The sequence below is a fragment of the Hippoglossus stenolepis genome, chromosome 23 (genome assembly GCF_022539355.2).
Source record: "Hippoglossus stenolepis isolate QCI-W04-F060 chromosome 23, HSTE1.2, whole genome shotgun sequence".
In the NCBI taxonomy this organism is placed as follows: domain Eukaryota; kingdom Metazoa; phylum Chordata; class Actinopteri; order Pleuronectiformes; family Pleuronectidae; genus Hippoglossus; species Hippoglossus stenolepis.
Genome location: NC_061505.1, coordinates 4,839,307 through 4,863,959, shown reverse-complemented (window position 1 = coordinate 4,863,959; position 24,653 = coordinate 4,839,307). Strand labels below are relative to the sequence as shown.

The 24,653-nt window shown below is 43.0% G+C and overlaps 2 protein-coding genes and 1 long non-coding RNA gene across 4 annotated transcripts in view; 1 reads left to right on the top strand and 2 right to left on the bottom strand.

The window, feature by feature from the left end:
- The window catches only part of stim2b (stromal interaction molecule 2b), a 35,409-nt gene extending 17,496 nt beyond the window's left edge, over nt 1-17,913 (bottom strand). Inside the window, exon 1 of one of the 2 annotated variants that reach the window (XM_035148799.2) lies at nt 16,833-17,913. In XM_035148799.2, the coding sequence (XP_035004690.1) occupies nt 16,833-16,944 (112 nt within the window). In that variant the 5' untranslated portion in view covers nt 16,945-17,913. The remainder of the gene's footprint in view (nt 1-16,832) is intronic. The other variant, XM_035148798.2, reaches the window with a different exon arrangement.
- Nucleotides 1-24,653, bottom strand: part of tbc1d19 (TBC1 domain family, member 19) — a 36,499-nt gene that overhangs the window by 116 nt on the left and 11,730 nt on the right. The window contains exons 15-21 of the mRNA XM_035148801.2: nt 24,256-24,300; nt 23,850-23,882; nt 23,636-23,745; nt 23,421-23,512; nt 22,619-22,734; nt 22,287-22,357; nt 21,175-21,268 (exon numbers count right to left, since the gene is read on the bottom strand). Coding sequence (XP_035004692.1) covers nt 21,194-21,268; nt 22,287-22,357; nt 22,619-22,734; nt 23,421-23,512; nt 23,636-23,745; nt 23,850-23,882; nt 24,256-24,300 — 542 coding nt within the window. The 3' untranslated portion in view covers nt 21,175-21,193. The remainder of the gene's footprint in view (nt 1-21,174; nt 21,269-22,286; nt 22,358-22,618; nt 22,735-23,420; nt 23,513-23,635; nt 23,746-23,849; nt 23,883-24,255; nt 24,301-24,653) is intronic.
- On the top strand, nt 17,179-18,413 carry LOC124851353. Its single transcript, XR_007032398.1, has 2 exons — nt 17,179-17,282; nt 18,213-18,413. It is a non-coding gene; the product is annotated as an uncharacterized LOC124851353 (long non-coding RNA).

The window sequence follows — 24,653 nt, the reverse complement described above, 5'->3', positions numbered from 1 at the left end:
ACACCAATGACTTGTGGTGCATCCAGGATTAATGGACGATTGATGGATTTAGGCTAAACAAATCCCCCAAGCTCAAAAACATAAAATTACAGCACAATTATCAAGACAATTAAACAGAAAAGCAGCCTGAAGCCATAAACCTATACCAAATAACGAATGTAAATTTGTTTAAAGTATTCATGATTTGTAAATATTTTACTCAAATACACTGTGACTTGTTTAGAACTCAAAGTTTAGGACTTTTGACTCCCTTATGTGTACGAGCAAACAAGCAATTTGCACGATTCGTCACTTTTACGTAACTTTTAGTTACAAAAACTACACACAGCCTTTACACAACAAATATTTGCTTCCTGAGAACTGGAGTTAAAGACTAATTATCCACCTCAGTGCAGCTCCTACAGTCAAGTATGTGGTAACAGGGATCCACCTTCAGAGGCCTGACCACACCTGCCCTCCAGCTATTTAGTATTATGCACTGTGTGATTGGGAAGGAGGACACGTTGTGAAATATCTCTGGATTCAATCGCTATTAGTAAAAATATGCATCTACTCTTAGAGCCTGTAGCTGTAGATTAATTAATCTAAAAAGACGAGTTCATTAATAAAAACCCTTATAATGTACTGGTCCAGTAAGTGGCTCAACCGTTCCCTCAGCAGCACACAGACGACTCAGTGTCGTGTGCTGTTGTCCTCCCAGCAGCGTCCCCAAGGCACCCCCCCCACACACACACACTTGTTTTTATGCAGCCCCCTGCGTCCCACCGGGGGAAGTGAACCCGTTACTTCCAGGCTTCCGAGCGATGATGGTTTGAGATGGCCAGTTGCCAAACTGTCTCAGCGGAGCCACAAAACACACACAGACACAGATTATGACAACCACAGTAACTCACAGACACAGACACACAGACACACACACGAACAGAAGACCGTTTAAAACGTACAGCACGTATCTGTCCGCCACATGAGGATGCTACCTGTTTGACTAGTTTCAGATCAGACAAAGCTTCACAGCAGCCGACAGACACAACAACGCCCACGCAGCACACGCCCTTAATGGCTGTTCGCAAGGAGAGGAGTTTTTCTATCAGAGAAGATATGTAGAGAATATAACGCCACCAGAAAACTTAAAGAATGTGAACAAGTGACGTAATAAAACTACAAAAAAGTTTGAGATTACCGGGAAATATTCTTCTTTTGTCGAGGTTGAGTTAGAAAAGTGTCCATCCTTTGTGAATTTCACTACACATAAGGCTTTTAATATGTAGACAAACAGCAGAATATTTTCTATATTTATTTATATATTAAAACACTATTTTGGGCTCCACAGAGAGCACTCACACTCAAATATTGCAAAATAAGCAAAAGACGGCCAAGTTGTAGTTATTTTGAATGAAACTTAAACAAGATAAACCATAGAGCATTCACAGCATAAAAGTGACAGTGGGGTTTTATTCTGTTTACTGAAACAAGACTTAACAGGTTAGTTATGGAGGAGCCACTTGGCAATCTACCGAAGAAGCTAAAGGAGCTATTTGATTGGACGAGTGCCTGGGCTAAATTTGGATTAGAGGACACTGGGGAGGATGTCCGTGTTAAATGAAGACCCCGGCGTTGGCTCACAGCTCCGACCGGACCGGGCTCCACGATTATCGAGTTGCAAAATTGATTATTTGTTCTTGGGTCAACAGATACAGTCGGTTGGGGAGAGCGTGAGCACGGTGGCTGCAGGAACCCAAACCTGTTAACACGATGCTGTGGACAAAATGTTTGACTTGTGCAGAGTCAGACTGATTTAAAGTTTGGCCAATATGAGCCTTTCATAGAGATATCGGTATCTGCACATCAACTTTTATTTTACATTTTAAACAATGAAGAAATTATCTGCATTTGACTTTATATTTTGCGTAAAAAAATTTGAATTTCTATATTACTTCTATATTCTATATATTTGTGTTTTCTTTTTATTTATAGTTAGTTATACAAAAGTTTATTGTTACGCCTCAATGAAATGTATTTGTCTTTTAGGTTTTGATGTGACATCTCAGGAATTATTGTCATTTTATTCTTTTAAATGTATATATATAGAAGCCAATATGTAAATTCTTTCTCCATAATTTTATTATTAGCATCAGAAATCCATATTCTTTTACTGAGCTAGTTGAGGGTATGATAACTTCATACCAATCCATAACTGGCCTCCTTAACCTCTACCAAGTCTGGTGTATACGCAACCACATAAATACAAATAAATAAAAACGAAATAAAAATGGGAACAAACCAACCATATACAAATACCCCCCCCCAAAAAACATCTGAACAATTCAGTTTACAGCCTCAGTGCTGTAAAGATAAAGATAGATGGGAAAGTGTATCTATTAATAACAGGAAGTATCGTCAACATAAGCAAGATTAGCCTCACTTCAGCAGTGTCCATCTGCCTCCTGTCACAAAGTTACATAATGCATTTGCTTAGCCAGCCAGGGCGGTTTACATAGCCGGCTGTTTGCATAGCATGCATATCTATTTGTCTGCTTGGTTATTTAAACAGGCAGAAAACTCTTTTACTTTACTTGTGTTTTAACTAAACACACACACACATGCACGCACAGAGGCGGCTGCACATCCTATTGAATGACCCACTTTAACTTGTGTTCTTAAGAACTTACTGCTTACTTTCTCAAACATCTTGCAATGATGTTGATCAGATGTTATTATCAGATCTTTCTACGTTAGTGGCCTAATTCTGTTCTACGTGTGTGCAGAACCCTTCACAACGCCGACGTGTCTTCTGAAGCTCGGAGAGGAAAAGATAATTCGGAGATAAAACAAAACCAGGACCAAAAAAAAAAAAAGCGAGCTGTCATTCAGTGACAGGATTTGGGATGGCCCACCTGGTGTGCAATTCAGAAACGTGACAGCAAAAGCCTTTCCTTCCCTGGTGTCCTATTTTTGAGCGTGTCTGAGTACGTTAAGGGGACAGCACTACAATGAGGAGCCATGTGACAGGAAGTGGCTGCCGGTGACCCCCAGCGTTCCGGGGGGACGCACACAAAATCACAACAGCCGGGAAGAAGTGGTCCCAAAATATGACAAAATTGGAAAGCACTGGGTTATTTTTAACCCGTCAGGCTTCCAGTTGTCAGGATGTAAAAGCTCCACAATGGCAGAGGTCTCCCTCGCTCAAACACACATGCAGATGTTAAGCACACTGTCGCAGCAGGAAGACACGAGCAGGGAAGCAGTCGTACAGTAATTCACTTTGCTGTAACTCACCAATGCATGCGAGCTGTCACAGAGCGTGGCAGGTTTGGTTCAAAAGAATCTGATAACAAAAGCAAACCGCTGTCAGCTGCTTCCTTTAAAGTGAAATCCAGGACTTCAAAATAGTTTTTTTTGCACAATATATGCATTTCATTAAGCTGGTTCTGTCTTTATTTTCACAAAAAGGCTGTTAGGGAGGTGACAGGAGGAGCAGAGAAGAGGAGCGTGTGGTGTCTGATGTGTTTACTGTGACTTTTTGGGGACTTCCTTGAACCAGGTCCCTTGGGACGTGAAGATAAGTTTATGCAGTTGAATAGACGCAGAAGAACCGAACTCCCTGAACTTTACTAAAGTCTGTGTACGTGTGTCATCTTTTTTGCACTATTTTACCTGATGATCCTCGAGGAAAATCTAACAGCACAATTTAATTAATAAAACTGAAATGTGATAAAAAATTATATAAAATAACCAACAAATAGGATCAACTAAAGCCTAAACAAACAAAGCCCTGAAGGTGTTTGGTCACACAAAATGACAAAACCTGTGTTAGTGGTGACAAACCAGACCTGGGGCATTGACACATCTTGTGACCCCCCCCCGGAGCAAACTTTCTACCTGGGAGGAGGAGGAGGTTAAGTCTCTTCCTCCCTCCCCCCCATCTTGGATGAGGAGCCACATTAAGTGTAACAGTATCCGGGCTTTGGGGACGGTGTGGGCAGAGCCGACGTGAAATTAAGATAGCAGGATATGATGGGTTTGACATGAGCCTCTGGGGAGCCAGGGAGACTAAAGCTTCCTCTTCTTACTTCGCAAACTGCAAAAAGACATCTCAGTTTTCACAGTTACTGTCACTCTCTCTCAAGCACATACATTGAGGATATATATACATAACAGTCAAACAGTATTAATCTCTAACTATCTTAAATTAATACAAGGTTCAGAGGCTTCCAGTAAAATATCTAAAATACACATCGTCTGTAAACTTCGTCTGCTCGTGAGGCTTTGGTCTTGTGCAAACTCTGCTTCTATGCTCCAACACCTATTACCTGACACATTAGTAGTTAATTAAGCAGCTACAGCATGTATGTAAACTGTCAAATATACTGTCACTCAATTATTTCTTGGATGAAATTTACAGGAGCATCATCAGGTTTGCTGTGTTACAGTTTTGACCTTTTGGTCCACATTGGGTTCCCGGCATACGACACACTACCTTTACACTAATCCACTGAAGGATAGTTGGTGTTATGTGCCAAGAGCCTAGACAACGTGTCGATAAAGGCAAGGAAGACAGAAATATTTGGAAAACAAAGACAATTATTAATTTTTTATTTTAAAACAATGTCTTTGCAAGGAAATGTATTCAACGTGTTTGGCCTCGGAAACACAAAATGCAGAAACATTGAATGTAAACATTACTTTTGTTTTTTGTTTGCAAGAAAACTCCCCAGCTTTTAACTTTAAACCATAAAAGTAACATTTAGATTAAATGTACTGCAGTTTCCTCAGGGTGTCCCAGTCAAACTACTTTAGGTCAAGTCAAGCTTCAACTTGCAGGTTAAATCTGAGGCTTTGTCAATAGTCTGGTGACTCAACGTCACCTTTAATCTTGATTGGGAAAAACCCTTTTTATTCTATTATTGTAACACATAAAATGCCAGACAGGCTGCAGAACAAAGAGCGAGCCCATGTGAGAATACAGCAGTAAAATGTCATAGATGAGGTTTGTAACATGCGACGGACACAAAACTGAAAAAAACTAAACAAATACGAATATCTCAGTATGAAGAGAGGTGTCACACACGTAGAAGACGCAAGCGAAGCTGTCAAATTGGTAAAAACAAGATTCAAGAGTGTTTCGGTGTTCAGGCCCAACACCAGTGTCAATGTGCTGTAAACAAAAACACGTGATTTCCGCAGTAGAATCCATACGTCATGTGCAGGTCATTAACTCCACTGGCTCTTATCAGCAATGTATGCCTTTGCCATGTGGATGATAGATGACATGTTGCGTATATTAGTTGACAATTCTGTGTTTTATTGATGCCCCAAGCAGCCACGAGTTGCTATCGACAGCTTTAGCTCCAGGAGGCCCTTCACATGTTTGACCCTAAGCACCAAGATGTCTGTGTGTCTAATGAATTCAGCTAAAAAAAAAATCAGATGCTCCAAATCAGATGCTTCGAATCGTGTCAAAGTGAGGAGAGGAGGAGGAATGTGACGGAAGTGCGTACCAGACTTGTCCCTGTCACCAGTGCCCATATGGCCGTGTCATAAGTCAAGCTGACGGGTCCAGTATTAAAGGCAAGTAAATAAAGCTTCTGGAGAGTCTACCATTTCAGCTCATCAGCAGCCATTAATAAGACACAAATATCATTAGCCGCCTACTAATGCCACCAGCTTGTGCACAGAGGGAGTCAGAGAGAGGGAGGGGGGGGTTTAGTTAGATTGAAGAGGGAGAAACTCGACACAGAAAATGTTTTTATAATACTCTCAGTTTGCATAAGCTGTTAAAGTGAACAAAGTCACAAGACATAAACTCCTGCCTTCAGGATCCAAAATCTAGTCGTCCAAACTCTGGTAGTCGACCATTACTCAGTCCTTATGGTTCTGTCTTCGGAATATAATCAGTTTCTGACATGTTAATCTTTTCCTAGCCCTGATACTTATGATAATGTGGTAATGATGAGCCCAAAACAAGTATTTAGTTATTTGTAAAACTTATACTTAAAGCAAAATTTAACAAGATGCTCCACATTCCTCATTTTAACTCCGAATTACGACTAATTCTTGTAAAACTAAGACCTTATCCTCGAAATCCCCACATTTTTTACCCTTTAAGAGGTTTTAACGCTCAAAACTGTAAATGAGGCAAATAATCAGAGGCAGGAGGAGTATCTGACCAAGTGTCAATCACTGCTCCTGCAAATAAGTTGTTCCTCTGGCTTGAAGCCTTTGAAATATAAAAGCCTTAGTTCTTTGCCAGGCTTTGACATTTTTCTAACACTTGAGCTGCTGCTATGCTGACAGGTGAGATTTCTAACTCCACAGGGCACGGCGGAAGAATGGGAATTCATCTCAAATCAAACGCAACAGCGCCGTGCCACACACAGTTACATAATTACCTCATTAGCCTAAACCTCCTTAAACCTCTATGAACATGATTCAGAGTCAACGATTGAAAGACTAAGTCCTGCAAAGCCACGCACACATTGAGCCACATGGGTCCAGATTCCACACGTGAACATGTCTCAACCGAACCTGATCCACCCTGAACTGGATTACCTTTGTTGCAATTTCCTGCATCTAATGAGCCACGGGAACAATAGATTATGCAAACAATACAGGTGGAAGGTGGAGCTGGATCAGCTGAAGCAACTCAAGGGAGGGAAGGAAACTGTTGTTGTTGATGTGGAGTTTTCGACCTCTAGTAGCTTTATGGAGCAGATTAAACACTGAATGTAAACAAAGCTTTTAGTTTATTTGCAGGAAATTTCCAAATTTGGGTTTAAACTGCAGAGAAACAGTTCAAATACGGACCAGATAAAGCTGCTCTGCTGTCTTTAATTCAATTAAATATAGGGACATGCAGCCGTTTGTCTGTGACCTGTTGAATCCATTCATTTCCACTGAAACACCTTAATGGGCATCAGAAATCCTCTGCTTAGACCACAAGAAAAAGGGCTAATACAGGGGGGTTGGGGGGGGGACAAGTAGAGCAAGACCCACCGAGTCTGATATAAAAACTTCCAGAAAAGGAGACGCTCCTTGCGCCCGGGCGTCCCAGGAATGTTTCAATAACAGCCCCGGACACGAGATGTGGTGATGTGCGTGGCCCCGACCCGGGGTGAGGAGGAGAGGGAGAATGAGGAGACAAGGAAAAGGCCGAGCACACGTTTAATTAGCTCGGCCTCTGACATGCTCTTCTGGATATAAGGTTAATGGATATTATGTCTATAGACACAGAGACTGAGGTCTGAGGGTCAGATGGCTGGAGTGAGACAGAAATCACATGGCCAGGCTTTAACAGTTAATAGTGAACGATGAACAGTGGGATGAGAAGTCAATAAGCATGAACCACGTTCCATTATGGGATCAGATGAACTTGCACAACCAGTGGACGATTTGAGCAGCAGTGATTACAAAGCACGGTTGATTATTTTGAATCTATTAATGCACACAATGTGTACAGGAGATACATATTGAGCAACCACAACTGGGATTAAGAGTTCCTGCCTGCGACACACGGCCTCGGGGAAGGAAAGCCAGGGGTTAAGACTTTCCCACCAGACCCATGAGCTCTTTGTTTGAGAATATTACCCAATGTTCTCTGAACCTCTTTCAAATTGGCCTAAAGATTAAAAACAAAATGGTAAACAAACAGAAAAAAAACCGGAAACCAGATGTTGATAGAAGCAAATAACAGACACAGTAACTTGAATCTAACAAGAAACTGAACGTTTAAATTTAGGATTTTGTCACAACTAAATACTGAAAGTGGACATTTTCATACCACATATTTTAAATGCATTTACACTACCATGAGTAACCTGCTTTAAAGGAAATTCTGAATATAATGATAAATGGTTTTCAATGACATTTCATAAATGTCAGCGGTATTTAAAGTAAACGTCAACATTAACAGTTCGTAGAGGTTTAATTTCAAAGTGGCTTAACGTTTGCTTCTATACGTGGGTTGTATCTGACAACTGACAATCGTATTATTTCTATTTCTCAAATGTTAAGGATCATATTCAAGTGACATCTTTAAAAAAACAATCCTGTGTTCATTAGCAGCATGAAAACCTTGAAGGGAAAATATGAGCACCTTCAAAATAAGCAGGTGCAGAGCAGTTTAGTACATCCTGTGCACGTTAACATCCTCTTTGATATTACATTCTCAAGGCACTGCTGAAGATGTGTGACTTGTAAATATCCACACTGTCAAAACTCCACAGGTCAGACCTCTGCATGGCCTTGGAATGAAAAAAGATGAAAAAAATACTTTTCTATGAATAGAAGGAAGTCTGAGAACAGCATGTTAAAACTTTTATTGCTTCCTTTACACCTACAAGGTTTTGTCAAAACAAGCTGATGTCTGTCTGCTCAGTGGACAAGGACACGCGTTTTCAGTTTAGATTTAAAGAATAGCACTAGAAAAGGTTAATCAAAGGGTCCCGGACACTTCTGTCACTTCATTTGAATTTACGCATGGGAATGTCTCTGTCGGATGTTTTGTTACTGCCAGCGGTTTCGGCTCTCTGCCAGCTTCCCATCTCGTCCTTTCCTGCTCGACAGGATTCTGATGTTTATTAAAAATTCTGCTCCTAAATATGGACGTCGGTGTGAAAGCTAAGAATAAGTCAAACACTTCAGACAATAACAAAGTATTTGAAGACACATATTAGTCAGAAAAATGGAAACAGACCAGTTTCCCCACACGAGGCTATAAGCATGCCGAAGACAAGGAGAGGCAGCACAATGGCCAAGCACGGTCATTGTGCTGCCTCTCCTTGTCTTCGGCAATAAGGTCTGACATGAAACAGGGCAGAAAAATGAGAAGGACTAAACCATTACAGGCCACATACGATGCTTTTTCAGCTTCTCTCTCTTATTATGTGTCACATATGTTTTGTGTGAGTTCTGCAAAAGTTAAAAAAGCCCAAAGAAACTCACTGAAAAGCACAAAGTGTCTCCTTCAACAGACGGAGAAGAAAGCAAATGAAAGTCATTCTATTATCAGGCCCCTTTGAAGCGTGTAATACAAACTGGTTCCATTCTGGATCAGACAAAGTCAAGGCCAAGTGGCTCCTGAGATTCCCACCTGTTTACCACCTAGTCAACACACTAACACTTCAACTGCTTCACCCGTTTCACAGTACATCCACTTATTTTTCCCGATGTGAAGCTAAAGATATCAATAACTGCAGCTTTAAGTCAAGTCCAGAGTCATCATTTTCTCACAGGCATCTAGAGTGTCAGGGGAAAAGGACACCGGCCTGCACCCCCCCCAACGCTAGTTTACTAATTTCCTCCATTAAATCACATTTGCGTCTGAGTCTCTGTTATTCTTGGTGCCCGCTTGATTTAGTTGTAAATTACTTTTAAACAAGTTTGCTACGAGCACGGGTCAGAGCACGAGCGAGGGTGGAGACAGGCTCGAGAGAGAGGAGACAGCATACCAGAGAAATCCACACCGCTCCTTGCCCCTCTCGCCCAGGCCACCACGTCAAGTGACCAATGCCAGGGGGGGGGAAAGTCCCTGAAATTAGAGGGGTCGGCTCCCCACGTCCAATATCTAACTTTGACCCCTTCTAGAAAAATATATATAGACCCATGTGCCTAAATTTGAACACAGAATCATCTGTAGACATAACAACTCTTGGCTTATTGCTCAGTACGTAAAAATGGGAAATCTGTTTACTTAAACATTTAAATGTACCAGACTTCCACAGGTAGAATTAACCTCTTTAACATTTCACTTGCAGCACATGTTTGATTTGGGAGGCAATGACAGGCAATACAAGGAGGCCATGGTGACAGTTTTAGGCTGCTATGAAGGGCATGGCATTGCCTTCTTCCTGTGTTAAGGTGACAAGTATTATCACAGCAGGATGCCACCCTCATAAAAGGACTTAAACTGTGAACCCCATCAACCTTTTATTCTGGACACGTGTTAAGTGGAAACAGAGGATTTCGTTTTTGTGTTTTGGGGATAAACTAAAAGTCATTTCGGCGATTAAATCATTTCATCCAGAGGTTGAGAGGATGTCAGAAAACAGGGAGAAAGGCCAATGGGATTTTCCTGGAAGCACAAGTGATATCGGCTGATTAACAAACTGTGAATTTCAGCATTATGTTCATAAACAACTATGTTCAACATAGCGAGAACAGCTTTAGATGCAGGAAGTGAGATTGAAAGAAGGAAACTGGACTTACAGTGTGTTTGTATATGTAAATCTTTGTATATTTTGTGTTCTTTTCTGCCTAAAGCAGCCACGTAGCGCAGCTTATGTGTCACGAAGGGCTCATCAAACCGACGGCCCCGTGCGCTGCCAGCTGGGGAGGATCAACACCTTAAAGTGTGGAGGAGGGGGACAACAATAGCCCCCCCCCCCCAGGCTGGGTAAGGGCAGACAGATCTGCTACTGTAGGCCACTCGCAGCAGGAAACACAGCTGAGTACAGTGACCTACATCTCCTACTCTGGAGCTTTCTGCATGAATGATGCAGCTTACACTTGCTAGTGTTGCCCGCTTGTCACTGGTGTGTATTTGTTAGAAATGCAAGAACGTAAAATAAAGACTGGTTTCAGCATGACGTTTAAGTTATTGATTTTTATGGAAAAAAATTCCTCAGGGGAAGAATAAAATGGAGTAAGATATAATAAAAGAGATATATGCACACACGGTGCAATAAGTTATTCACAGACACTCCATACAGTTAAAGTTGAACACTGCGCCTTTGAATATATACAGTTTGAGTATTGTATCAGACTTAAACTCAACTCCTGTCTCTTTAAGGCCCCCTTCCGGCTTTCTGATTGGCCAGCTGGCCCACTCTGTTATAATTGGTCCACTGACTCCACCAGTGTGGGGAATTCTGGCCTCCGCTCAAATTTTTTACATGACTTTGTTTGGGAGCCTGCTGCTATGCGTGCATCATGCAAATGTGGGGCATCATGTTATCTCATGACATCACGATAGTGCGGAAGTATCGGACGGACGACTGACAGGATGTTTCAGGAGCTTCAAGAGCAGTGTTTTGTGTCTGTACAAAAAACTGTGAAACACACAAGAGGAAATAAAACCTGAGAAAGCCTCAAACGTCCCCTTTAGTAAACAGAATCCAACCAGGAACAGTTGCTCAATTGAGCTTTGTAACTCAACAATCCCTACATGCCAGTGAATCAGGTCAGTCAAGATTCAATATTCAGATTCAAGAACTGTATTGTCATTGTGCAAGTGCAACAGCTGGTGACTGTGGGTGCAGTAAACCAGTAAACCATTAAATAAAGCCCCATCGTCTCCCTGGTGACAGATCTCAGAAATCCTAAGGACCGGTCTCAACCGCTGTGTCAATGTCAGTGTCGGGTACCACAACAGGGACTATGATGGAAAATGTACATGGAAAATATCACCAGCAGCTTTATAAATACACCGGAGGGGTCGGTGCGTTTGGTGACGGATCTCATTAGGTTGGATCATAGTTCTAAAGCCCCCCGATTGAGACGGGCAGCAGCTGTCCACTTCTGGGGAAGCGGTCGGAGCGACTGAGCGGCGACAGAGCGGCGATGAGACAGCAGCCTTTCATTTAAGGTTATTACCTCAGCCGTGAAGGTTATGTCTTTACCATGTCCGTTTGTCTGTCCGCAGGATCACGCAAATGCTACTTAACGGATTTCCAAAAAACAAAGGATGTAATATGGGCCAAGAAAGCAACCATTACATTTTGGCTTGGATCCGGAGAAATTGGCAGATCCCGTCATTTTATTTATCACTTTCTATCACAGATTGAAAGATCCTTCAGGGAATAATTCATGGGTCCAGATTAAAAAATAAAAATCAGGCATATATAGGGGACTGATATCTATGAGTCTGTGTAATTTGGTGTAGCTTGATTGAATTTAAGAAGGCTGTTGGGACTTGGCGGAGGCACGCGCTCTCCTCAGTGCCATTCTAGTTAATAATGTGATACTGGATCCAAGCTCTCTTGACAGATGGATTTTTTGCAAAGAGGAAATATCATATTTAAATTTATCTGGTAAGGGGCAGCAGAATAGACTGTAAACTCCAACCAAAACGTTGTAAAAACCAATTTGGTGCTGTACAGTTATAAGTCACAGTCAAACCAAAACAATGAGCTTAAAGATGCCACAGCATTTTATCAGATATTTCTCTGTGGGTTCATCAGAAGCAGCCTCTTTCATATTGGACCTTGTTAATATGAAAATATGTATTTGTGCAGCTTTAAATAATAAATTGCCATTCAATTCTGAGTGTATTTCAGTCCACTCTCGCAGGGTGAAGTGGTTGGTTTGATGTCTGAAGCACAAAGTCGTGATTTTATTTCAATTATTTCCTTGGCTCATGAGGAACCCTTCGGAACAGTCTGTCCTCGTCAGGGAAAGGAAATGACTTTGCCCGTTGAGCTGTGTAACACAGAACCAGGACACTGTGACTCGCTCCACGTTCACAGTGACACTCGGGCACTGTTAGTGAACCTAATACTTGCTCTGAGGCTCCAGCAACACAGCAAATAAAATAAGTCTGTCTTTCCTCAAACGTGTGTGTGTGTTAGTTTGACTGAGCAGGACCAGCAGCGATGGAGGTTTCGCAAAATGCAAATTCCTGTGTTTGAGGCATTACTTAAGCAAGCACTGGAGAGAGAGATACGCAAATGTTCAACCCCCTTTCCAAACAAATTCCTTAATAATTCATTCACTCTGCTTTGAAATATCCATAGTCACCTCGGATTTGACTGTATAAACACGGTGACATCCAGAAAATTGACCAACAGAGTTATAGGTCATGTACGAGAAAAGTGGGACGAGACAAACATCTAATCGTGTTTTCCTCGCGACAATTGAATCTGTGATTTCAGCTACAGTGACCGAGTCTGTGCATCTATGAGTTAAATGAAGCGTGCGCTAAATGAGGGGGCAGCTCTGTATCTGAAGCGACTATCATCCAGCAGGGAACGAGATGTTCTCTGCAGACAGAGGGAAGGGCTTTGTTTGTTGTAATGCCAAACAATTTAAATACACAACACAATTAAAACAGGGGAAGACCACGTTCACATTGCCACTCATCCGACGACCTTCACAAACACCTCGCTCCCTCTTTTATTTATTCCCTGCAGGTTGTGCCGATCTGCCTGTTGCCACACTGAAGGTGTATAGAGATGATTTATACTTCCTGTTGTTTATACTCTGAATTGAGCTCATGATTTATGACTTGCCACATGCAAGTGGAGTTGCATTAAACGAGGAACTCAGCTCAGATGAAAAGGCTCGACAACGAGGAACCAGTGTAAACACTAAAACAACTGTGCACCCAGGCCTTCATATCACATGATGCAGTGATGGTTATCTGTGGCACCATCATCAATTAGATCCTGATTCAGGTTTGTCTTTCTCCACAAATGGAGGAAGATCCCAAGGACAAAAATTGACAACGGTCATTTTCAGCTGCCTGTGGATGACCTTATATGACAAAATGAACCACATAAAGAGTTTAAATTAAATCTTTATCGTGCTGTTGAAGTGTAGCAGTATATATCCAAAGCTAGTAGGAAACTGAAGTGACTCATCTATGGTTAACGATGACAACTGACAACATCCTCCCTCACCATCCTCTTCTTTACTTCTTTTGAAGCCCCCGATTCACAAAGAACACCATCTGACCCGCCAAATGTTAAACCTCACCCCCCTCCAGCCTCACCCACTGACCGCACACAGCATGCACAAGTGCCCACAGCTTTGAACCCTCAACCTTTTCAACAGCATCCGCCTGGACAGCAACTTATAATGCTTTATTACTGCTGAACGTATGAGGCAATACCAGTCATGGACCAAGCAACTTGTTTGAGTGCATATGCAAATATAACTTCTGTCCAAAAATCCTAGAGAGCGCGTCACTATCATATTCTTAGAGTGACAATATCCATCTCTTTCTGAACAGCTTACAGTGTGGATGAATGATAGTGCTACATGCTAAACCACTGAACAGACGAGTGCAGCTAAACAACGACCAAGAAGACTTTGGATCACACCTTGGAAAAAGTGTGAGTGTTCTCTCAAGGCTAACAGTTCAGTGTCTGGGCAGCAGAAGACTGAATAACTCTGGGAACCTCTGACTCCGCCGCTGGCTCGTCTACTTATTGTCCCGTTATCTCCTGTTGCCCCTGGTGACTGAAGGGAGATAACACTCGCCTCCACCCATCCCTGTTGTGTGGACCAAGCCCTCTTCCCTCATCACCGCATGTGCCGTCACCACACCGGCCGGCTGGCTTCAGCAAAGACAAGCTCTCTCTACTGAGAGGGTGCAGCTCAAACAAGCTACTGGTAAAAATGTTTTTACAAGAATGATACAAAGCAGCTGAAACGTTGGAAAAAACTAAGAAACAGAGCGACAGGTTACATGCAGAAGTAAATGCATCATAGCGACACAAATAAAAATGCACGAGTCACTCAAGCAGTGGTTAATCCCCAAAGGAAACACTGCATACACTGGAGCTAACAGACGCACTGTGTTTTCCTCGCCTGATACGGTGCCAGTGAAAAGGCAGCTGACCTTTCCAGGGAGCTGGCAGGGAAATGGGTAATGCTGCGGTCATGTTTACTGACACTGTATTAAGTCACCACTATCTCTGCGTGCACTACCCTTCATTGTTCGTGGGCAGAGCGGGCCGACGTCGTCCCTTGGCCCATTTTATACCGCTACTGCTGCGGCTGTTGTGGAAAAGGGCAAGTGTGCCTTTGCCTTATTAATCAATACACTGTTTACCCGCGGTTTATTTTCAGGAGCTGCTTAACACTTGTTAGCAGACAGTCATGAATGCTTAACTGCTGTCTGGGAAGAGGGTTTATTACTTCCTCCAGCGACGGTGCATGTGTTAGATGAACATAAATATATAGATGAGACTACAGGCTTCCATTTACGAGGCGTTTTTATGTGTCCTCAGCTGCAGCACCGCGTGTTCTGTCACAAAACAGAGCTTGTTTCGTATTTGTGCAAAGTGCAAAAGAGTGAAATAAAAAACCGAACTGCTTAAATTAGCTTTTTTTAATTTAGCTTATGGGGATTTGACTTTAAGAATGGAAACCAAAAGATGAATGATAACGTTCGTAGCTGTGTCACCTTGTTTCATTCATCCTTGATAATGTGCCTGTAGGGTGAAGGATATCTGCTACAGGTACGTTTTACCAACACGCCCCCGCAAATGTCACAAGCATTTGGATTCTTATAAATGGATATTCTGGAGCTTTCAGCCGCATTTCATGGCTTTTGTTCATCAGCAGGTGGAGTTTGCTACGATGTCGGGAAGATCTGTTGCTAAAAGCTTTTTTATAATGTGGTAACAGATGATTCAGGTCTACTCAGCCTTCTTAAGGAAGAATGAGCCAACATTTCCCAATAAGTAGACCTTGAGTTGAGCCTTTGACTAGAATGGATTGAGTTTAAAGCGTATTTGATGCATTTGCCAAGAGTTAGACGATGACTTTAATCCAATGAAGCTACAACCCACGAACAGTTCGCTGAAAACTTAGCCAGAAGACTCCAAATACAGAGAAACGGCCAACAAGACTCTGAAGGGAAACGAAACCTGCCTAACGACTTTGGTGGCAAAGCTCACTAATCAACACAAGTGTAAAAACAACAATTCACTGTTGTACAAGACAAGAAATATTCCTTTAAACCCTCAGTTCACAGAGAGAGCAAACGCACAACGAGTTGTCAGGTACTTGAAACGGGGAAAAGGGTTTAAAGCATGAAAATAAACAACTCCACGCAAGGTTGTCCAAATACTTCAGCGAGAATGTCATCGGGAAAATATTTACACGAATGTCCTCTCCAGTTTCACATCCGCCACTTATTACAGATGCCTTAAGTATTGTTTGACATTATCCAGCCGTCTGTGGGGACTTTGCATTACACAGTCTGTGTTAGTGTGACAGGGAGAAAAGTATTCTCCGAGAGGATGAATGCAACTCGAAAGAAACTGTATGAAAACCTGGCAGCAACTTGGATATTTCGCAATATATGTGACTCAGTCTTAGAGGTTAAAGCAGCTGTTGTCCCAAAAGTATGGCATCAGATACTTCATCAGAAATACGAGGTTTGAAATCTTAATTTAAAACAAAATTGACTGAACCTTCTACTGTCTTCAACCTCCCAAGATTGAACTGCAACGTCCCCGTTAAACAACAGTTTCACATCCTTCGCACATGGGCCTTTATCGAACTGGTCAATTAAGCTACCTGCCAGGAGCCTGTTAAGAGGATCGAGAAATCGATACTGGCTGGTTAAAAACAGATGGACATCATCTCATTAGGTTATGTCAATAGTGCAATTTCAGGATGGGGGGGGGGTGACCTCTGGCCTTCTGACTAATCAGCATGAGTCCTCACACCCAGCCAATGCAAACACACAAACACACAGACGCATTCAGGGACGTGTAGGGTAAAAAAAAATGTGATGTTGCTTGTGCGAGGATGCACGAGTCCTGCAAACAAACCCACGAGCCCCCACGGCCAATCCGCGTTGGCGTCTGTAGCACAGTGACGGTAAAATGCCTCGTGCATTCCTGTCATGTCATGCATCGTCCCCCGGCAATGTACAGAGGTGAGGCAAGAGGGGATGGGGGGGGGAATAAAATAACACACAAGGGGTGACTGACGACATTAAAATGCATCACTTTGTATTACCCCCCCACCATCCCTCCTGCTGTGTGCATGGGGGTTTTCCTCGGCTTTCCCCGAGAAATCCTCCACGGAGGGGGGGGGGGGGTGCATGCGTTTAAAAAATGAATGAATCGTGGCCACTTGTATCCTCGGAGCCTTCTTACCTGCTACGGCTGCAGCATCGGGCAGACCGCTGGAGGAAGAGCAGCCGAGTACCGCATAGATGACGAGTCCACGTAGCAACACATCCAGCAGCGCCGAGAGGATGCAACTCATGGTGACAGACCTGGCTTAGTGGGTGTCGTGTATCCGTGGGAGTGTGGGTGGGTGGGTTGTTGGTTCAATCGCCCACCAAAAAAAATAATAAATTAATAATGACTGAAAAAAGAGATAGAAGTCTGTTTTTTTTTTGGTTTTTTTTAAGTGGTGTCACAAGCAAAACAAAAACAAAAACAGAGAGAGAGACACCGGGGATATGCACCAACTTGCCCCACACCCCCCCACCCCCCTCTCTCTCTCTCTCGCAGACCGGCACCGGCTAGCGGCTGAAAACCGGGCACCCTCCGCGGACACGGAACCTGACAGGAGCGTGGAAGAAGGAATAATGGGTCATGGTGAGTCCTCCATGAACGGCGTGGGCTAGTTTAACAAAATAAAATACCCCCGTTGCAGTAAGGAGAACCGGGGGGTTGGGGGTAGGGGGGGGACACGACTGTGAGGCGGCGAGAGAGCAACGCACATGCAGCCTCAGGTCTGGAGGAATCCCCCTCCCGGTCCAAAACAAAAACACAAGATGCGGAGCTGAAGGAGAACCGGCAGGGACGCTTCTTCCGCGGCGGCGGGGCGGGGGGGACCAGACCAAGGTGTTGAGGGTTTAAATCCGTAACGTGGGCCCGTGGGTCGCAGGCGCGGAGTCCTTGTACTTCCACGTACAGTACACAAACACCGGGGACAGCCTCAGCATATTGAAGTGGCCGAGCCTCCTAGGTCCGCCTCTTCACGCGAAAGTAGCAAATCCCGTCGCATCGAGTAAAAACGTCCGCTTCTTCTTCTTCTTCCTCCTCTTCTTCCTCCTCTTCTTCCTCCTCTTCTTCCTCCTCCTCCTCCGTCTCCCGGGGATCCTCGTATATCCGCCCCCGGAGTAAAGTGTCTAAATGTTGTTTGATTTATTTTATAATTCGTGTCGTCTCTTTTTTGTCCTCCCCTTCCCCGCGTGTGAAAGCCGAGCTCCCCCCCCCCCCCCCTCCTGACACATCAGCTGCTCCGCCGGCTGATGCAGAGGCAGCCGGGGGAAGGAAAAGCCGAGCGGGGCCGGAAGTCGGTGGCCGGGATGGTGTTGACATCACAGCGGGAGGAGGAGAGACGAGAGGGGGGGGTCCTTTAATCAACAGCATCACTTATTACATTGTTATTATTATTATTATTACTATTGTTATAAGGAGTGTATCCTTCCGGTTTCCACACAGTTGCAAGTCTGTATTTTTCTATTTTTATTGTATTTATTTAATTAGGCCTTAAACTATTATTTTTGATGTATCCCCCAGATGAACTTCACCATGTTGCTGTTTTATTTCCTGATGTTTCCACTTCCTCACTCTGGCCCATCAAAGTTTTTCCCCCGCCAGGTCGAGCGCCCCCATTGGCTGGACTGTCCCAACATGGCAGAGCCTGATTGGCTGCTTCCGGACAGCACCGGTGGCTTTTGAAGAAGCTCAGCGCGGGAAATAAAGTGACGTTTGCCATGATTTATTTTTTAGGAAGCAAAAATCATTTCCCCTCCACCACGCAGACTACTACCTTTATTATTTTTATTATTATTATCAATAATAAATATATATATATATTATTATAATTAATACAACACTTTGGCTCAAAAGAGAAGATGACACATCCTTACAAGTGCTTATTATTATTATTCATGCTACTAGTCTTTATATAATATTACAAATACTACAGTGAATAATAATCATTATTTTCATTTCACTTGCAAAAATGTACAGCGGGATTATATGTGGGATCATTTATAACAAATGACCACAGACGGCAGGATGGTTCGAATTTTCTGAAGAAAATTAGTCTTGTTATGTATTTGCTGCTCTAAAAAATTGATACCGATATTTTGAAGAAGCCTGAAGCATCTAAACAGACAATCTGACTTTCCAAACCACGCCTAAAATTACATTTTCCAGATTATCATTCAGTTTGCTAAGGCATCCTTAAATCCTCAAGCTTCACAAATATAAACTCTCAATTGTTCAAAGTGTCATATAAGACAGGGAGATGACAGATGGGAACAATATTTCTACAAGAAAACCTGTCATCACAGAGCCTGTGTTGACCACAGCATTAACAAAAACAGCAAATCTGTTCAACGCGAACGACCAGGAAAGAAAATCACCAAAGTAGAGCTTCAATTGACGGCAGACATGTCTCAACATTAACCAAATGTCTTATTGCACATTAAACTCTCCTGGTCTGGAACCTCTGTAAGAAATGACCTGCGCATGCTTCAACCTTTGACATACATAATCACTGTAGACACTGAGAAATGAAGGTGTGACACTGCATGTCACTCGGGCATAATACTGCATATTGAAGTAGCTCATTAAGTAATTTATGTTTTTTAATATCTAGAATCATGTTTCTGATCAAAGGCTATGAAAATTAATTAACTTTAAATCTTTAGCTCAACTATTTTCTCCAACGACCACTGGAAGTTTAATCATAGGGGTTTAAATCTTAATCTTTTCTATATTTAAAGTGTTTTTTGTTAGAACATGATAATTAACATTTCTTAAACATATACAAGTAACATAAAAAACTCTGAACCTCATTTGTATGTAATTGTAATCGATCTATATACCTTTGGCCTCCTGGACAGGCTTGTGTCAATATACTGTTCAATTTGAAAAGGTTTGCAAACCGAATCTCATTCACGTTGAGTCATTTTGTATAATCAGTCATGAGAGCACATAACCACAACATCAAACATCTTATTCAGGTCACTACTTAAGGAGATATCTTTCAGCGACAGCCAGACTCGCAGTGTCGATGGACATAAGGTCCATCGTCCTGCAATGCAGCACGTCAGCCACCAGGAGGGACTGCTGAGTGAGCGAACTATGCAGCAGGTAATAGTTTGTCTCAGGAGAAACAGACTTGAAGGGGGCCAAAGGAGGCGCATGTCTGATAAAAGAGTCAGCCGTGGGAGTCCTAGTAAACAGGTGGCAGATGTAGCAGCAACCGGGAGACGGCGAGAGACACGAAAGAGAAGAACAGCATAATTCGATACGAGCCCTCGGAGGGGGCAGCGGGAAGGAAGGCAGCCAACAAACGAGGGAGGAATAGAGCAGATGCTACATGTGGGAGGAGGACTGTGGGAAGGAGGACAGACGGTCGAGTCCAGAAAGAAAGAAAAAAAATGCTGCTACCTGTCATTTACGGATTCTACTTTCACTGAAAATATCTACGGTGAACTTAAGAGCAGTACACCTTGTACAAATATTTACCCTGTCGCACAAACACAAAAATACCGAGCGGTGGAGCAGGAAAGATCAGGCAGCGTCTACTGAGGCAAAACTTTCAAAAAGCTGTCACACAGTTCAAAGTCTAAGTCACTCGACGTTTTTTGTAGAATAAAGTGGAGGAAGTGATTAAACATTTTATTTTATTTAAATGAAAAAGGTGCGTATGAGGTTGAACATTAAAATGCGTTGGATGGAAGACATTGGCATTACCTGGCAAAATAAATAGTTAATATATAAGAAAAATGGAGGTGACACGTGTTGTCTTTAAACAGGACAAATAGGTGCAGACATTCAGGCATTAAATGCAAAATCTTAAATCGTAAAACAACCATAAAACAGTAAAATGCAATAAATAGTGGCACTGAAGGTAATAAATGCCCCTGAAGAGGGCAGTAATATATAATTAATTCATAAATATAATATATTATGTGTACACACAGCAGCTGCTTATCATACGCGTTCAGGTTTTATTTGGTCTGTGTCCGTCTCTCTCGACACGCTGTCACGGACTAAACGCTTCAGCAGTAACAGCGTTACAACAATCGGGAGCCACGGAGCAGAATAAATTGCAAAGAGCTAATTAACACTTCATTAGCCAAGCATGGAGACATTACTGTTGTTCCGTCTCGCACGCTGCAATCGTAACAGCTCGTGCTTCTCCTAATGAGCTGCTCACCAGATCTTGGCAACTTTGCTGCAGGGCATATGGCTTATGGAGGTTAGCTGCACCTTAATGGTCTGTAGGCCATACTTATATATGCTGTATAATATCTAATAACACGACACAGAGTATTCATTACTTTTGGTAGCTTTTCTACTTGAAGCACTGCAAGATGAGGTGTGTGATGCCCGTGTAGGTTATTCCTTCATATCCCACAGTGGAGTCTGGTGCTTTCCTGACAGACGGTTATCCATACTGGTGTGGCTATGGCATAGCAGAGTGGCTTTTTTTTTTTTATTGTCTCTTTACCGTACGTACCACGACTCGTCAGCACTCTTCAGATGGCGCTGGCAAACAGAGAGATCTGGATGAGCGGCATAACCTTCAGGGTCGAAAGGTCAGCGAGGACGGCCTGCAGTGTGTGAGTCAAACAAAACACAAATGAGATTTGTCAACTTCAAATTCCCCCCCCACCCCCTCCTGACCACAGCAAATTAGCCCATGGAGAAGGGGCAAATAATGAGCACCCTCCCCCCTTTGCAAGAGAGATGTTTAAGGATAAAAAAAACACACATGATGATGATGCAGGATCATTGGGAAGCGACAGTCCATGCTTAAAGTGTGCACCGCTCCCCACCTTGTCCTTTTCGGACGGGTGGGAGATTAAATTTAGTGACCCGATCGTGTTTAGAGAGATGGTTTAATATTACAACGCTGGGCCCGAGGTTCTAAATATACGATAAGGAGCAGTATGTTATGATATCTGCTCTATCTGAGGGCAGGTGGTAAATGAGCAAGCAAATAGTGCCGGCCAGCATCTTAGAACAGCAGATAGGACGCGGCCCCGTGTGTCACATTGTAGTTTAACCCCCTCAGCCTCGGGGATGAGGGGAGCGGGGGAGGCAAGTCATCATACGGGTTACTCCTGGGGTCAGTCATATGATAGTGGGAGCACAGTATGGGTGCGGTATACAGTGCACGAGATTACTGTCATCATGCAACATGAGTTCCTGCAGAGTTAATTCAAGGTGGGAGTTTTTGGTTGTGTGTTCGCCAAAGTTGCACGAACGAATTAAGCGTTTTTTAACCCGACTCTGCACGGAAACATGGCCGCCGGTCTCTATCATGGCTGGACCGAGACAGAATGGACTGTATGACAAGCCTGTTTGTGAAAAGGAGCCAGAAGACTAGGGTTGTGTTGGCGGGCCGGTGAGAAGGTGAGAGATCTTAACTGTCCAGCTTTTTCAGACGTGCATGCAGGAGACTGGGTTACTGGAACTGGCTGGTCATCAATGGCTATTTCCAGCCTTTCAAGAGTATGTGGGAGGTGCAGAGAGGGGTGGACACACGGACACGGACACGGACACACACACACACACACACACACATACATACACTCCACATACAAGTCCAATGTGAAACAGCCATACCTCAGCTGAGGCCAGTGACGTCACCTCCATCAGGTTCTCGGCCCGGAAGGCGAACACGGCAGCTGCGAGGACTGGAGGAGGTGTGAGTAAGGGGAGCAATTCAGGGAGCAAAGAAAAGAGGAGGACAAGACATTGATGAGTGATATAAGAGAGGAGGAGGAGGATGGGGGAAGAGAGGGATGGGGCGAACAGAGGAAGGAGGTTGAGAAACATTAGGGACACAAGACATGTGAAAGAGAAGGGAATGCATGAGAAAACGAGGCAGTGATCATCAGTCATTTATCACTTTAATGACAAATTAAAGAGTTTGGCGAGTGTGTATATTTGCCTACCTGCAACGACCTCCAGTGAGTCGTATCCCAGGATTCGATCCCAGAGAAGAAGCAGCTGGTCAGTAGACAGATACCCAGAAAAGGCCCTCACCATCCACTTAAAGGCGATACGCAGCCTGTTTGACAACACCATGTTTTCTTTACATTACAGTCAATACATCATCGCAAAATAATATATTTAAAAAGTACACACAACCTTTTTAACTCCTTCTACAGTCTCATTATGTTTAAATTCAATATACAGATCACTTGTAAGCATGTAAATATTAAATAAGTGATCATAAGGGCTTTTTTTGTCTTTTAAAAAAGATTGTAATTTGAAAAAAGCACCACATGGTGGCGGTAGCTCACAACGGCAGGACAGCAACAGCATTGCAAAAAGCTCAAGAGTCAAATGTATCTGTGTGCAAGTTAAATAGACTCATACACCTAACAAACAAAAGGTGAACATGTAAATATCATCAAGTCTTGATGTATCAGAGAGGAAATTACAATATGAACAAGAGGTAAGAAGTCCCCAAAGTCCCTAACATGTACAGACATCTGGAAACTAATGCATTTTAATGTTAATTGTACAAAAAAGGGGGGCTGAATAGGTTTTTATACATTTAACTTCATGTTTAACACATCTGTCGGGGCTTAAGTAACGTTAACCTAATGAACTGAGTACTAAAGAACAGAGATTCGTCACGTTTCGGTCGCTTTTGTTTCTCTGTCGCTTTTGTTGTCGTTTGGATCGATAAATAGTTCATGTCTGTAGTTTATTTTTTCTGTGAGGTGCTGGAAGCGTGCAGCTACTCACGGCTGTGCACCAATCTGTCGCAGGTGGTAGAAGAGCTGAGGCAGGTGGGTCTGGAGCAGCCGCTCAAACTGCAGGCACAAAGACACGATACCCTGCAGGAGCACGTGTGGGACCGGGTTAGGTACGAGCCATTGTGCAAACTTAAACTCTAGAAATATTTGAGTTTGACATTCAACAGCAACAACCCCCCAAAAAAATGATATCCAGGATCTTACCGAGGGACATGAGGAGATGGAGTGTAATCTGAAGAAGAAGCGGGTGTACATCTCCCTGAATACACTGTAGAGCTTGGACGGCTCGTTGTACAAGAAACACAAAGGGGCCACTGAGGGATAAAGACACACACACACAGTCCCCATTACATCCTGCGATGATCCTCCTGGAAAAGCAGCATGAGCTAGTTAACAAGTTAATACAAAACCTACTCACCGTACATTGAAAAGCCGTGGAACGGGATTACACCTGTTTAAATGAACATTTCAAGTCAGTGCAATCAAAGACAATTATTGTGCAATTAGTGTTTATGCGACGACTGAAGGATTTTGTGCGAGTGGTTCTTGAGAAAACGTCAAACATCAATTTTCTAGAAGCACCTTCTTTGCCATCACTCAGACACTAATGGAGCGGAGAGGGGACGCAGCTCGGCTCAGGTACCAAGGAAAAGCAATGTGTGTTAACTGATATGGATGACGCCCTCAAGAAAACTTCAAACTGGATTAACACAGGCCAAACAATCAGACTGACTCTGAACAGGCACTGCACGAGTTTCATTCATTTCAATTTCAGCATAAGTGGATAAAGTCAAAATAATGTTGATGTCAAAACGAGGGCTCACCGTTGGGAGGATAAACAACAGCACACTCCTCATCTCCCACTTTCCCTGTAAGACGGAGAGAGGATACAGCATGTTGGTGCTTTAATTCAATTTTTACTTCATTTATATATTAATAAGGACGACACACATTAATCAACATTTCTGTTTATGTGCCGGTGTAAGTTGGTTAGCTGGCTCTTTTTCATCTGCAGTCCCGAGCAAAGTGTTTTGATACCAGGTAACAGTACAAAGATAAACCTAGAATTAACATCGGACACTCGTAGAAGACGTGAGAGAAGTTAGCAGCAGGTGAAATGAAAAATCGAATTATTATCAGAGTTAAAAATGTTCCATCTGACTGCTGGGAATCCAGATGATGACTGAAGGTGTTTCTTATTCAAGTCTGTCCAGTCTATATG